This window comes from Lepidochelys kempii, chromosome 2, assembly GCF_965140285.1.
Source record: "Lepidochelys kempii isolate rLepKem1 chromosome 2, rLepKem1.hap1, whole genome shotgun sequence".
In the NCBI taxonomy this organism is placed as follows: domain Eukaryota; kingdom Metazoa; phylum Chordata; order Testudines; family Cheloniidae; genus Lepidochelys; species Lepidochelys kempii.
In genome coordinates this window covers 77,130,448-77,146,863 of record NC_136381.1, presented here as the reverse complement: position 1 = coordinate 77,146,863, position 16,416 = coordinate 77,130,448, and the positions used below count along the sequence as shown (strand labels likewise).

Here is a 16,416-nt window from a genome sequence, read left to right as displayed (position 1 = left end):
ATCTGGTTTGGGAACTAGAACCACTGGAGATGCCCATGCACTTTCAGAGGGGCGGATTACACCCATATGTAACATATCCTGGATCTCCCGTTCTATAGCAGTTTTAGCTTGAGGAGACACCCGGTAAGGGTGGACCCTAATTGGGTGAGCATTACCTGTGTCAATGGAGTGGTATGCCCGTTCAGTCAGTCCTGGGGTGGCTGAGAACGTTGGCGCGTAGCTAGTGCACAGCTCCTGGATCTGCTGTCGCTGCATACGCCCAAGGGTCATGGAGAGGTTCACCTCTTCCACACCACCAGCACATTTCCCTTCGTAGTAAACACCTTCAGGCCACTCAGCGTCGTCTCCTCCCTGGGCTGTAAACTGACAAACCTTTAATTCTCTGGATCGATTAGAAGATCTGAGAGGCGGTGGGTTGCTCCGTGCCGCCGTCCAAGCTCTCTGGAGGCTTTCATCTGCTTCCTGTTCGGTCTGGAACTGTTCCCTTGATCCTGGAGACATCAGTTCCTCATGGGATTGTGGACCTAGGCTTGGTCCCTCTGGAAGCGATATAGGGGATGGAGCTGTTTCTGTTGACTGTGAACCGCTCTCCGCTGGTGCACTATGTTGGGATTCAGGCTCCGGCTGAGCCTCTTGTGTAGGGTTATCGGCTGCTGCCAGTTCAGGTTCGGTGGGGCCCTCTGGTGTTGAGGTTGCAAGTACTGGATTCAGTGCTGACACGGGGTCTGGTGTTGGTTGTTCGGCTGGTTCCGGTTCTGGGACTGGTTCCGTCTGGGTCTCTGGGACTGGATCCACTACTGCTGTTGCAGACATTGGCCTGGGGTCCAGGTCCATCACCTCTGACTGGGTCCTGATAGAAGTTTCCGGAACAGAGCTAGGCCTCACGGCTTGTTTAGCCTGGTTGCGGGTGACCATTCCCACCCTCTTGGCCTGCTTCACATGATTGGCCAAGTCTTCCCCCAACAGCATGGGGATGGGATAATCATCATAGACTGCAAAAGTCCACATTCCTGACCAGCCCTTGTACTGGACAGGCAACTTGGCTGTAGGCAAATTGAAAGAGTTGGACTTGAAGGGTTGAATCGTCACTTGGATCTCTGGGTTGATTAAATTGGGGTCCACTAAGGAAGCATGGATAGCTGACACTTGTGCTCCGGTGTCCCTCCACGCGGTGACCTTCTTCCCGCCCACACTCACAGTTTCCCTCCGCTCCAAGGGTATCTGGGAGGTATCTGGGCCTGTGGACCTCTGGTGTGATTCCGGTGCAATGAACTGTAATCTGTTGGGGTTCTTGGGGCAGTTGGCCTTTACATGCCCCAGCTCGTTACACTTAAAACATCGTCCAGCTGACGGGTCACTGGGACGAGGAGGGTTGCTGGAGAACGGGGTGGTGGGACGATAAGGGGTCTGGAGGGTTCTTTGGGAGGTAGGTGGGGCTTTGGGCGGCCCCCGGTAATAGGGTGTGGTCTGGGGTGGTCCCTTCTGGTCTCCGCTCCAACTGCGACCAGTTTTCTTCTTCTCTGCCACCTCCACCCATCTGGCTCCAATCTCTCCTGCCTCGATTACAGTTTTGGGTTTCCCATCTAGGATGTATCTTTCTATTTCCTCAGGAACACCCTCTAAGAATTGTTCCATTTGCATTAGGAAGGGCAAATTTACTGGAGATTCAACACTTGCTCCTGATATCCAGGCATCCCAATGTTTCACAATGTGGTAGGCATGTCGGGTAAATGACATGTCTGGTTTCCACCTTAGGGCTCGGAACCTCCGACGAGACTGCTCGGGTGTTATCCCCATTCTGACTCTCGCCTTGGATTTAAACAGTTCATACTTGTTCATGTGTTCTCTAGGCATTTCAGCTGCCACCTCAGCTAAGGGTCCACTGAGCTGCGGCCTCAGCTCTACCATGTATTGGTCAGTAGAGATGTTGTACCCAAGGCAGGCCCTTTCGAAGTTTTCTAAGAAGGCCTCGGTATCATCACCTGCCTTGTAGGTGGGGAACTTTCTGGGATGGGAAGTGGTACCTGGAGAAGGATTGTTAGGGTTTGTTGGTATGTTCTGCTGGGCCTTTATTCTCTCCATCTCCTCCACATGCTTCCTCGCCTCCATTTCCCTCTTGTGGGCAGCCTCCTGTACCTCCTTCTCCAGCCGCATGAGTTCTATCTGTCTTTCATGTTCCCTTTGTTTTTCCTCAGCCTGAAATTTGGCTAATTCCAGCTGTAGTCGAGCCGAGGATTTGGCCATTCTAACCTCTCTGTTTTTAACTAACTTTACACCCGAGGTTTAGAAATAAACAAACAAAACTTGGCTGTAATTTTTTGCTGTGCTGGAATAGAATACCTATTCTCTGATAGTGATTGTCAGCCTACAGAAAAAGACAATTCCCTTGTCTCTGCTCTGGGCCCAAATTAAAGCAAAAAACCTCGAACTACTTGGGAACCTGCTTACCCAGCCCAAAGAAAAAAAAATTTCTTTTCAAACCTGTGCTCCTTGTAAAACAAAAAAAAAAAAAATCAAAATCCTAAAAAAAACCCTGCCACTTTTGTCTCCAGGCAAATGGGTAGAGCACACACCCCCTATTTACTTTTAGGAAGAAAAGAAAAAAAAAAACAAACCTCTGGGTTGGAAGACTGTGAATTTCCCTGCAGGAGTTAAGTACCCTGCCTCCAGGCAAATGAAACCTGCAATTCACAAGATAATCCCCTTTTGTCTCTGCTTGGCCACAAAGCAGAGAGAAACCAAGCTGCTTTCAGTTTCAAAGCTGCCTTCTGGACTTCCTAAAAATTCCTTTTTAAAATCTGTATTTCTAGTTCAAAAAATCTCAACTGGATCTCAAAATGATTTCAGGTTAATCCCACCGCTGCGCCACCATGTCAAGGTTCCTCCCCCACTCTGAACTCTAGGGTACAGATGTGGGGACCTGCATGAAAAACCTCCTAAGCTTATCTTTACCAGCTTAGGTCAAAACTTCCCCAAGGTACAAAATATTACCCCCGTTATCCTTGGAATGGCCGCTACCACCACCAAACTAATACTGGTTACTGGGGAAGAGCTGTTTGGACGCGTCCTTCCCCCCAAAATACTTCCCAAAACCTTGCACCCTACTTCCTGGACAAGGTTTGGTAAAAAGCCTCACCAATTCGCCTAGGTGACTACAGACCCAGACCCTTGGATCTTAAGAACAATGAACAATCCTCCCAACACTTGCACTCCCCCTTTCCTGGGAAATGTTGGATAAAAAGCCTCACCAATTTGCATAGGTGACCACAGACCCAAACCCTTGGATCTGAGAACAATGAAAAAGCATTCAGTGTTTTACAAGAAGACTTTTAATAAAAAATAGAAGTAAATAGAAATAAAGAAATCCCCCCTGTAAAATCAGGATGGTAGATATCTTACAGGGTAATTAGATTCAAAAACATAGAGAACCCCTCTAGGCAAAACCTTAAGTTACAAAAAAGATACACAGACAGAAATAGTTATTCTATTCAGCACAATTCTTTTCTCAGCCATTTAAAGAAATCATAATCTAACACATACCTAGCTAGATTACTTACTAAAAGTTCTAAGGCTCCATTCCTGTTCTGTCCCTGGCCAAGACGACTACAGACAGACCCACAAACCCTTTGTTTCTCTCCCTCCTCCCAGCTTTTGAAAGTATCTTGTCTCCTCATTGGTCATTTTGGTCAGGTGCCAGCGAGGTTACCTTTAGCTTCTTAACCCTTTACAGGTGAGAGGAGCTTTCCCCTGGCCAGGAGGGATTTCAAAGGGGTTTACCCTTCCCTTTATATTTATGACAGCCTTGCTTTTTAAAATTCGCTGGTGGGAAATTCAACCTCGTGTCTTTAATATTGTTAGAATGAATGTGATCTTGAAGCCAGGAATTGGGGATAAGAGTCACACCAAAAAAAAAACATATTTTAGATGGAAACTGAACTGAAAATTGTTGTGGCTTTTGCATGCTGGCTGGCTCAGAGGACTAATGATAATAGGTCAGATGGGAGAAGGGGGAAACAAAGTGACAGAACCATATAAAGTTTTTCCACACATTCAAATTCAGCCTATGTCAGTAGTGACTGAATGTTTTCTTAAGACTAATTGGATGTGTGACCTAGGGCTAGACCAACAAAGAAAACTCAGGTTCAGCATTGCAACTCCTAACATTTAGACACATTTCCACCTAATGGAATCCACATTCCCAAGTTAGATGCCTAGGCTTCCTATACAATGCATGGGGAAAGTTACGTGCCTAAGACTATGTCTATACTTAAAATGCTACACAAGCAAAGCTGCAATGCTCCAAGTGCGCCACTGAAGTGCTTCAGTGTATACACTTACTACAGCAACAGGAGGGATTCTTTTGTCATCGTAGGTAAACCTGAGAGACGGTAGGTAGGTGGACAGAAGAATTCTTCCATCCAGCTAATACTGTCTACACAGGGGATTAGGTTGGCTTAACTATGTTTCTCAGGGGTGTCGATTTTTCACACTCTTATGAGCTAAAGAAACATCATCCCAATTTTGTAGATGAGGAAACTGAGGCACAAAACCTGAAGATTCTTTAGTCACATAGCACACTGATGGCAGAACCAGGAATAGACCCACAGAATTTTGGCTCCCTGTCCCCTGCCTGAGCCACTTAAATTAAATACACCTCTTAAATTGTAAAGATGCTCCCCTGTACTTGATAACTGGTATAAATCAAGAACCAGGCTGATTTTTTTGCTAGGGGCTGTTCTCTTCTGGCATTGAGCAGTCTCTTAACATGTTTGTACTATTTTTTGAAGTCCCATTTAAATGAAAAACAGTATCAGTACAAGAAACGCTAATCTTAAGTAACTATGGAAGTCCGGGTAAAACTGATAAGAAAACCGCTGATTACTGTGCTGCTTTTCTAGTCTGCATTGCTATTGTCTTCAGTGTTCTACCAGAGGGCTTTTAGCTTATTAGATGATACTTTATAGTACTGGCTGTTTCAACTCTGTGAGGTAAGGAGGAAAGGATTCTTTCATATGATACTGATATGTCAGCCAAATGATGCCAATTGTGATTGACTAACAAACATTTTTCCAACAAGCACCTGTGGGCTTTTTCCTGTTATTTTGGGATGGTTCTACCATCCATATCTGCAAAGCCATTTCATTGCATTCCTTGAAATTCCATCTTAAAACTTTTCCCTCCTGAGATGTCAAAAAAAAAAAAATCCACAATGGTTAGGCAGTTACCTTGCTGTGGCCACTGTGTACAGGTTGACACTAAAAAGTTAGGTCAACTCAGCTACATCATTCAAGGATGTGAAAAATTCACACCTCTGAGCTACATAATTAAGCCAACCAACCGCCAGTGCAGCCAGTACTAGGTTGATGTAAAAGTTCTTCCATCAACCTAGCTACTTCCTCTTGGGAAGGTGGATTAACTAGTGATGGGAGAATGCCTCCCATCGCTGCAGAGCGTGTCTACATTGAAGCATTACAGCAGCTGCGGCGTTTAAAGCATTTACATATCTTTACAAAGCATTTGAAAACCTTGATTGAACGGTGCAACAGAAGTATACTGTACCACCCTAACTATCCTTCAATCTCTCTCTCTCTCATCATCCCTTGAGGGGAATGTCCTTTAGTTTTAGACCTAAATTTACTTCCATCCAATACCATTTCTGCGGCATCTCTCTTACTCTGAAAGATCTCCCCAGTGTTGTATTATGCAAAGCCCATTATTATTTAAAGCCTCCCCCAAAACAGACTCACAGACAGACACTCTTACCTTGGGCCTCTGTCCCAATTATATTCCTCACACTTGGGGATTCTGGCAAATTAAGAGATTTATAACCCTCCACCTCGCCGGCCCGCCCGCCCGAAGATATTCCCTACTTACCTATCCCAGGGGCCACGTAGATGAAGTAGAGGCACGACGAGGAGAAGGAAAAGAAGAAGATAAAGGCGAGAATGGAGCGATTGGAGACCCGCAGCACCTTCCCGAGCAGTGACATCCTCCTCCTGGACAGGGGCTGCTGCCTCCTACTCCCAGCAGTAGCCGGCGGCGGCGGCACGGCCCAGCGGGAGGCGGCAGACTCCCATGGAGCGCACGGCGGCGCGGCCAGCCAAGGGAGGGGGCCTCAGGCGAGCGACCGGCGGCAGGGAAGAGGCCAGGGCTGGAGCGGAGGGATGTGGGGAGTGTCTGACGGCAGGAGATGAACGGCGGGGGCCTCGGTGTGTGAGGGACGCTGGAGCGAGGGGCTAGTATACAAGGGTGCTAGCGGAAGGGCGGGGGCTCCGGGTGGGCGCTAGGTATGGGGCTGAAGGAGCGGCAAACACAGCAGCGCGCAGGGGAGGGGAGCGGCTCACTGGGCCTGGGGGTCCGGTGCTCCCTTCCCCGCTGCGCAGGTGAAACGGGGCCGCGGAGACAGCGCGGGGGGAGGAGGGAGGGGTGGCTGCTTCAGCGCTGCGAGCCGCGGGCCCGGTTGTTCCTGCCCCTCACACAGCGGGGGGTGGGGTTAATCCGCCCCGCTCCCTCCGCCGGCAGTGGCAGACCCCGGTGCTGGGCCGGGGGGAGGGGAGGGGAGGGGGAGTCCTAGTGCTGCTGGGTGGCTCGGTGGTTGCTCATGCCGCCGGGAGTCGCGGCCGCCTGCTCCCTTCTCACGGGCGGCGGCGGCGGCAGCAGCAACAGCAGCAGCATCGCCGCCGCCACTGGACAAAGTCACCTCCACGCCCCGCCGCTCCTTCCTCCCGGGCCGGCGGCGGGGAGCGCGCTGCAGCCGCCCCGCCCCGCAGCGACCCGGCTACTGCGGCGGTTGGGAACGTGCACGAGCCTCTACGGGGCTAGCGACCAACTGCAGAACTTCGGCGGGCGCGCGCCTGCCCGCCCACTCAGGCCGCGCGAGCTGTCTAGTCTGACACTGTCAGAGGCTCGCGGCCGCGCCGGACAGCTCGCGCGGCCTGAGTGAACGCGGGCCGCGCCGCTCCAATAGGGGACAAGGGAGAAAAGAATCCGCTTTCCTGATTGGCTGATAAATAAACTACTTTATCGGGGGAAGAGCGTTTTACCAGACGCTCTGGCTGCTATTGTTCTCCTCCGGAAGCGGGGCGATCCAGGGTCCTGGGGAGAGAATATTAGTGGTAGGACAAGAGAATGGGTGGGTTAAGAATGGGTGCCTGGGGAAGGGGCATGGGGGGAGGCAGAGCTGGCCGTGGACACTGTGGGAAGACGCCTGGCTGCAGCCTTTAGGCTGGGCTCTGTCTCCCCCTAGGTGGGCCCCAGGGCCGTATGACGAGAGCAACGGCAGCTGGTGCCCTCTGGCAGCCATAGTGCCAGGCCTGGCAATGGCACGAATGGACTGTTTTTTAACAGGAAGATGTGTGAGTGGTAGGAGCCGCTCAGAGAGAGGATAGGAGGGGCAGCAGCCGTCTATTGCGGCAGAAGGGAGATGAAAAGAAAGAAAGAAAGAGTGTAATGGGTTTGGGGAACTAAATTATGTATAACTTTAAATCTCCTTTTGCCTGCAGCTGAGCCTGCTTCACTGCTGCAGTACAGGTCAGGGCCCAGGTTTTTCAGGACTTTGGGGAAGGGGGCAGGGGAGGGAAAGAAATTTGCACAGTTAAATGTTATTCAAAAATAACTGTACGGCATTCTCACCAGTTTAAGAGCTGTAAACTTAGTACAAAGTATATCTTCGTATGCATATATCTGCATACTGCCCTCCCCTCTTGTAATGGAAATAAGTTCTCACTCTGTAGTGTATGTGTTTGTCACCTATTCTCCTCAGAACCAGAGGACAGTAGCAGCTTCACAGTTCAGGCTGAACTCCTCAAAATTGCCTTGGCAGTCCAAAAATCCTCACAACCAGCAGCAGTTCCTGTCCTAGAGTCAATATTAAGCCAGTTCTTCAGTTTTCCGCTACATCGGGAGTGTGGATGCTAACTACCACAGGCTCTGGAATGCTATTCCGATAGCAGGCACACCTTAACCCTGGAATGTCCAACCAATTAGTATATAAGGCTGTCTCCAAACTCCAACTCCATTTATAACTTTTTCCTCACTGACCTCAGATGGTGGATGTTTGCAAACGGTTTGACCTTAACAGAAACCCTCTACCCAGTTTTAGAGACACCTACTGGGCATGCCCAGTAACTACCACACACCTCTCCTCTAGAAGTCTCCAGGCCCTTGTAACTAAGGCACACCTTGTTCTTTACACCTATGCAGAAACAAGCCTGAGCATGAATCCATGTCTCGTCCCCATTGCTTTGTTCCCTGTTTTAGGCTTTAAACAAATAAATCAAATGCTGCACTATACTCATGTAGATTATAAGGGTACCCCTAGGGCAAGTTTTCGGTCACTTTTCCAGTGTGTGGACCATAATTTAATTAGGCCATGTCCACACTATAGCCTATGCCAGCATAATTTATGCCGCTCAGGGGTGTGAATAAACCACCCCCCAAGTGACATGTTACACGGACAGAAGCGCTCATGCGCATAGCATTGTGTCAGCGGGAGAGCTTCTCTTGCCGACATAGCTTCTGCCACTTGTGGAGGTGGGTTTTTTATGCCGAGGGCAGAGCTCACTTCTATCAGCATAGACCGGCTTCACCAGATGCGCTGCAGCAGTACAGCTTCACCACTGCAGCACTGTACATATAGACATGGCCTATAAATTGTGTCATGGACACCACCACTCTTGTTTACAATTGTGTGTTCTGCTCTTCTTTCCATGAACAATCAGTATCCCTGTGGCGAGTGTAGCAAGTGCTTAGATAGAAAAAATATTTTTAGCAGCTTTTAGTGCAATACACATATATTTGTAGAAACAGTTGGAAATGAGAATAGTTTGATTCATTAGACCTATTAGTTCTCCCCAGAGAACCACTAAATATTTTGTGGATGACAGTTTGAAAATCATTATATTAAGCAATCTTGTAACTTTCTCTAAGTGCATGTCTATGTTAGAGTTTAGTTAATTGTTTGCCAATTCCCTCAAGTTATCTAAAATATTTGTACATGGTAATCTGGACACACCACAAATGTTTGTGGTTTACCCTTTAAATAAACCCTACTGAAGAAATACCCTAAAAGTGTGCAAGGCCAGCACTAGGTTGGGCACCTGTTCTCCCCGTTTGCTTGAGCAACCTGCTGCTAGCTACCAGCAAGCCATTAGGTGACTAGGTCAAATCAACACTGCATTCCTCTGAAAAGAGCTATAGATGAAATGCTGTGTGCTAGAGGACTGGCTGCTGGCCAAGGCATGGCTGGGTGCACTGGAGACAGCTATCCCTACAGCCCTCTCAGTTTTCACAGGAGGTCAGTTCCCTTTTGTATGGGCTGCATTTAATCTGAAATCCTGGAATGCTTGAAGGAATGAGAAAAAACCTGCATTTTTTCGAATGTTTTCTCTACTCAAAAGGCCAGCACTGTTTTAATGCTGCTTGAAAATAGTTCTTGAATCTTGGTAAGTTTTGCAGTCAGCACAGTTAGTGTCAGGGATTTCCCTACACCCCCTCTCCCCAAGTTTTATGAACTAGTTACAGGCAGTGTTGCTAATTTAGTGATTTGGAATTTTGAATTGAAACATTAATACACACTTTAAAAGCATATAAAGTGTATGATAAAATATGTGTATCTGAAAAAGTATACTAGATTTAAAAAGTATGAACATAGACTAGCTTTCTTATACAGCTGTTGTTTTTTATGACAATGTCAGTGCATTCATTTCGGTGATGTTGGCCAACCTAATAATTTCAAATTATGATTTGTAAGCAAAATCTAAATGAGCCGTCCCTGACAGCTAGTGATGAGCTGGGGCGGGGGAAGGCTTCAGGACCAGATTGTATTTACATTTATACCTAATCTACCTAGGTATCCAGCAAACAGAGCTGGGTTGCCCAAGTGATAGATTTTGGCTGGGGTTGGATTACAAATCACTTGAATGCAGAGGGGTGAAGGGGAGTAATTAAATGTTGTTATTCTTATTGTATGAGTAAAGGGCAGTAGAACTGTAATTAGCCTGTGCTGATTGAGGGCATCAAGAGAGAGGGTGGAGACAGGTGTTTTGCATGGTAGTCTGCCTGAGTCACAAGTACTATTAGACCTGCCCCTCTCCTCTGTTTAAAGACAGAGCTGATTAGGCTCCATAGATAGTCTTTTATTTTGTTAAGTGACCACTACAGCTGAAATCACTGATAATCAGGTCTAAGTGCTTAGTCTTGCTGTGGGACAGTGTTTCTGTGGAAGAGATGGCCCAGTCTGCACGAGCAGCGAGGTTCCCCCACTGAGAGCTGGGTGGAACCTCAAGAGACCAACTCGCAGAGGTCACAGTGGCAGATGACAGCAGAAGGTGATGGCACAGGGCCATTGGCAACAGAGCGATGGAGTGAATGGTGGCACAACAAACAACAGTGGCCAGAGCGAACAGTGAGCAGCGGAACGAGCAAGGTGCCTTCTTGCCCCCCACCTGGGAGATGAACTGATGTGAAAGCATCTCTGAACTCTGAGTCTCCACTGACCAAGGACAACACCCATGAGTGTTAATGAGGCTGTTAAGAATGCTGGAGACAACACAGTTCATGTGAACAAACATGGCTATGACATCATACTTTCTATTTAAAGAAGAGATACCAGTGGCCTCCAGTTTGTAGTGTGTGGTAAGTGCATTGTCACTTGTTCATTTGAAGTTGAACACTGGTTCTAAACAAGACCAGCAAATGCTCACTATCTTTCTGCAAGAAACTCAACTGACTGCTCCAGCAGCTCCCATTTGCCTGGAGCAGCGAACTGCGGCCACTTGGAGCCACGATCGGCCGAACCTGCGGACGTGGCAGGTAAACAAACTGACCCGGCCCTCCAGGGGCTTTACCTGCACAAGCAGCGGAACAAATTTGGGAACCACTGGTCTAGAAGCATGTGGTGCAACAGTGAGACTTACCAGTTGAAAAAGTGAAGAACTCTCTCACCACATTCAAAAAGTTTGCATACATGGCTGCTGAATGCACCGATGCAAATGGGCATCAAGAATTGTCATTGTGTATGTTATCTTGATGTCAGTGGTAGGCCAGTAGATGCATTTCTAGATGTTCAAGTTATAGAAGACACATCGGCTGCATCTGTGACAACCCACATCTTAGAAGAGTTAAATGCTTGTCAATTGGACCCCAAACAGATGGCTGCTTGTGCATTGGATGAAGCTGCAAACTTCTCTGGAAGACATGGTGGAGTACAAGCTTTGCTCAGGGAAAAGTGTAACCCTAATCTCTCCTATATACACTGCAGAGGCCATCTACTCCAACTAGTGCTAGTAAGAGCTGCAGACTCTTTAAGTTTAGATTTTTTTAAATGTCTTGATGTCTTCATTATCTTCTTTTTTCAGCAAGAGTCCAAAAAGACTGAAATAGCTTGGAAAATATAGAAGATACAATGGAACTGAAGTTCAAATTAGTCCAACCTAGGAAAACCCTCTGGCTTTCTCATGAGTGATCCTTGGCTGTTGTCTTAAAATTACTCCAGCCATTATTACTGGCTTTGGAAAGTATCTACTAAGATGGGATGGATTTAAGTAGTGAGGCTGGTGGACTATTTTTGCTACTACATTCAGAGAAGACTATTGCCATTCTCTTTCTTATAAGTCTACTGTTGAAACCACTTGTGTCATTAAACAATGCCACCCAGGCATCTTCTACAACAGTAGTAGATCTTTGTACAGCAATAGAACCTACATTTGGCTCAACCAGAGAGCTATCCATTGAAAAAGTACTGGAAGAAGCAAAGACTTCGGTCCAGAAGTTGACTAATGAAGGCATTTATATTGAATCCTTAAGTGAAGAGGACAAGAAGTGTTTGTTAAGACAACCAAAAAAAGTACACAGACTTGATTCTTAAAAATAGACAACAGCGACTTCTTGATTTTACTCAACCTCTATGTAGCTTTTACAGATCCCTGTCCTATAAAACACTGACAGTTGAGAGGAGTGAGGCACTACCAGCAATAGGGCTGCCATGTGCTCAGGACAGAATAGAGAATTTGAACACAGAGTGGAATACCATATGGCGAATGAATGAAGATTTGACTTCAGCTTCTTTTTTATCACCACTAGTGACTCGAACGGATCTTTGTTTCCTGGGATGAAAGAAGTAGGAATTCATCTCTTGCTACTCCCAGTCACAACAGTTGAGTGTTCTTTTTCATCATTGAATAGAATTGTGTGTTCTGAAAGAAGTCGCCTTCTGCCTGATCATGTGAATGAACTAATGAGCATATCAATTGAAGGAATGGAAGTACCGAACACACGAGAAGCCACCAGGGAGCCACCACATTGCATTCAAGAAGTTCATTAACAGAGTTGTGCAAAATTATAACAAGAAACCAAGAAGGATGTAGATGTAGTGCTTCATAGAAGGCTTGAGTAGGAAACTTTAATTGTGTGATGATTTTAAAGTTAAATCTAATAAAATAGTCCATGAAACATTTCAGTTTTTACTATGGTGCCATACAGCCCACCTTCACCCTCACAGTCTCAACCCTCATCAGCCCTGCCCCCCTTCCCCCCTGTAAATTTGGAAACCCCCCCTCCCCAATTTCAATTCCTGGGAAAACACTGGTTAGTGTTCAGAAGCATTGCTCAAACCTTACTAACAAACTCATTTTAACCTAATACAATTGTTTGGGGCCAAAGCTATTCTCATATGGAGTAGCCAGCAGTGAGAGCTACAGCAAGGACAGAAGTTTTCCCTCAGAACAGAAGATTGTACAATTTGTTTTTTTCTGCAAGGACTAAAATGTCATTTTCCTGCAATCAATGGCAACCCATCTGGTCTGTTTTCTTGCATTTCAGTATTTTTATTTTAAAAACAAAAAAATGCATATGACACTCAAAAATTAAACATGGAATTGAACACAGTAATAACCCAATGAGACGTGTTAGAAACATCACACTTATTTGGTTAATCAGTGGATAATTAGGTAAATAATTCCCACTAATGACAACCACAATTTAGCTGAAAGGGAATTTGGGTAAAATAGAAGTAAAATAAAGGTAGTTACACTATAACTAGTATCCCATAATATTGCTACATGTTGAGAGGAACATTCCTATATATTATATTGGTCGTAATTCTATAGCCATCCAAGAACTTCAGTTATTACGCTTTAGGATTTGGCAGAATCAGATTTGTATGTTTTATTATTTCAATGGATAATGTCAATAAGTTTTTCTTCAATTTATAAATCAATTTAAATTTTCAGTTACAGCAAATTTTAGGGGGCAGGCAATAATTACTTAATGACAGTAAATATTGAGATTCAAAAAGTTAAGGTTTTTTAACTGTTAAAACACAAAATGTCTGTCAAATTTAATATGTTCTCAAACATTTCTTACTTTGCCTGTCTGCAAATCTTAATTAGCAATAGAAATATTTTTCCATCAGTTCATGTACAGTGAAATGGAAGTCTACTGACATTTACCAATAAAAACCTAATCCTTCCAAGCCTAATTGTGCTGCACACCATGGCTACTGGAATCTCCTGGCAACAGCAAGGAGAGAACATAGCTCTCTCTGCTCCAAAAACATAGACCCCCTCCCCCACTTCTTGAGCCATTCAGTATTATTCTAACTAATAATGTATTTATTATTATTGGGTAGCGTGGGGTGTTTGAGAATATTTGTTTTGTCGCAAAAACATCTGAGCGCTGTAGATACTGTATCATTTTCTAACTATGTGAGTTTTATTAAGCAGAATATAAAGTTACAGAAGGAATAATACAATGGAAAGCAGTAAGAGACAAAAATATACAATTGTTTACATTGACTTTTCTTGCAGGTGGGCATAACACAAGGTCACACTAACTTAGCAGCAAATGTTTGAATCATTAAGTGAAAATATATCTTGCTGGTGTGATGTCTAACTGCCTATTAATATTACAAAATGTGGACTATTTGAGCTGTGAATAAAGTTCCATTTGTATAGGATACAATGTTTATACTATCATTTTATTCTGTATTAGGGGGTCTATGTGCATTAGATTTAGGATTTACTTCTCTTTATGGTTTTGCTTTTATTTTAAAAATAGTCAATATTTTGGTAGATCTTTAACATTTTATTCTCCTTCTATATACACCAAATATTAGTGTACCAATACAAACACATCTTGCACTATCCATCAATGACAAGAGCAGAACTTGTGGGACCAGGAGAAAGTCTTCCCCAGCCTGACCCATGATTGTCAAAGTCCCTCCCACAAGAGTTAAGAATTACTACAATCCTTACTACCTTCAGGACCTAACACAAAGCCCATGTCTTGTGCATAGCTTTCCCCCAATGTTAATATTAGATTAATTAAATGTAAAGCTTCAAGTGCAAGGTAGGAGGAAGTATACTAAACAGAGAGCTGTTAGACTGTCTATTGAAATAATATAGTTATGCAGGTACTCAGATAGTACCATGATCATCATGGAAGAACATGCTGGACTAACAGCCACCAACAATATGGATAGACATCCTAACTTGCAAATTTGTATAACATCCAAAGAAACCATCCCAAAAGATAACAGAAAAGTTTCAAATAGAGGAACTTTCATCTTAGCCTTACTAGGTTAAAGAACACATAATAGAGAGAAGACGACCAGTTGTTTTATAATTTTCTATACTCACCTATCACCACCAGCTGTTTTTATTCTTTTAATATGAGTGAGGTTTGACACCCAGTTTTGCCATATAGAACTGAACCAACACTAATGTAGATTAGATAGACTAAAAGTCTATTTAGGATTGAAAATGTAAAGTCTCAACATCAGCAAGTGTCACTAAAATTAGGAAGGTTTCAGAGTAACAGCCGTGTTAGTCTGTAACCCAGGAACCTATCCTTGCAACAAAGCCCGTTGCCAACTGTGCCCACAGATCTATTCAGGGGACACCATCACAGGGCCTAATAACATCAGCCACACCACTATCAGAGGCTCGTTCACCTGCACATCCACCAATGTGATATATGCCATCATGTGCCAGCAATGCCCCTCTGCCATGTACATTGGTCAGACTGGACAGTCTCTACGTAAAAGAATAAATGGACACAAATCAGATGTCAAGAATTATAACATTCATAAACCAGTCGGAGAACACTTCAATCTCTCTGGTCACGCGATTACAGACATGAAAGTTGCTATATTACAACAAAAAAACTTCAAATCCAGACTCCAGCGAGAAACTGTTGAATTAGAATTCATTTGCAAATTGGATACAATTAACTTAGGCTTGAATAGAGACTGGGAGTGGTTAAGTCATTATGCAAGGTAACATATTTCCCCTTGTTTTTTCCTACACCCCCCCCCCAGACATTCTTGTTAAACCCTGGATTTGTGCTGGAAATGGCCCACCTTGATTATCATACACATTGTAAGGAGAGTGATCACTTTTTAGATAAGCTATTACCAGCAGGAGAGTGGGGTGGGAGGAGGTATTTTTTCATGCTTTGTGTGTATATAAAAAGATCTTCTACACTTTCCACAGTATGCATCCGATGAAGCTGTAGCTCACGAAAGCTTATGCTCAAATAAATTGGTTAGTCTCTAAGGTGCCACAAGTACTCCTTTTCTTTTTTTAAAATTAGGAAGGTTTGTTTATTTGTATAGGACTGGATTACATAGCAGTAAAAAAATTCAGCATTTAGTCAAATGTATTTTCAATAGCACCAGTGAAATAATCATTTGTGTTGCAATTCATCTCCATGAGAGGGCAATATTTACAAAAGTTATTTAAATTAGATAGTTGGCTAGCCTTTTCAAAAGTGCCTTGTGATGGTGGATTGAGTGACAGCTCCCTCCAGCCTTATCATTGCTGGTTAGATGAAGAACAAACAAACAAGTTTCCTGTAGATGTAGAGTAGAACTCTCTTACTAGCAAAGTGGTGTGTCCAATAGTACAGCCAAGTTTTCAGAAATCCTGGGAGTCCAGAGGCATTTGATACTTTTCTGAAGCAAACTCCAGAAAAATTGCAGAGCGAGGGGAGGATTTGTAATTCCCAGATATTAGGCTCAAGTTAGATTTTACAGGCCTAGTTTAAAAGGGAGGAGGGAAAAGAGAAACCTAGTGGGCCTGTAAGCCTTTCTGTAGATGGTTTAGTATTTATAGAGACAAGCCTGTTTTCAGGGCAGAAAAAGAAAAATGAAGCCTACCCAACACCTGTATAGAAGAAGTTCTTTCTGGAATCTATAAATCCGCTGTATTGTTGATTTAGCAGTCTTAGAGTTCTTCTGGCTCCTCTCTCTACCTCAGACAACATAAAATTTGAAGGGCCCATTTAGAGTTTTACTCCCCCGTCACCCAATGGTAATTGCAATCCTGAAAATGCTGGTGATCTCTGATTAATATTCATTTAACACTATAATGGGGACTGTGCTGCACAGTATAGGTCAGTGCCAAATGGATATGTCTT

At 44.6% G+C, this 16,416-nt stretch overlaps 1 protein-coding gene across 2 annotated transcripts in view; it reads right to left on the bottom strand.

Moving 5' to 3' along the window:
• The window catches only part of B4GALT6 (beta-1,4-galactosyltransferase 6), a 51,501-nt gene extending 44,677 nt beyond the window's left edge, over window positions 1–6,824 (bottom strand). Inside the window, exon 1 of one of the 2 annotated variants that reach the window (XM_073331324.2) lies at window positions 5,875–6,824. In XM_073331324.2, the coding sequence (XP_073187425.1) occupies window positions 5,875–5,989 (115 nt within the window). In that variant the 5' untranslated portion in view covers window positions 5,990–6,824. The remainder of the gene's footprint in view (window positions 1–5,874) is intronic. The other variant, XM_073331323.2, reaches the window with a different exon arrangement.
• Window positions 6,825–16,416: the final 9,592 nt, after the last annotated feature.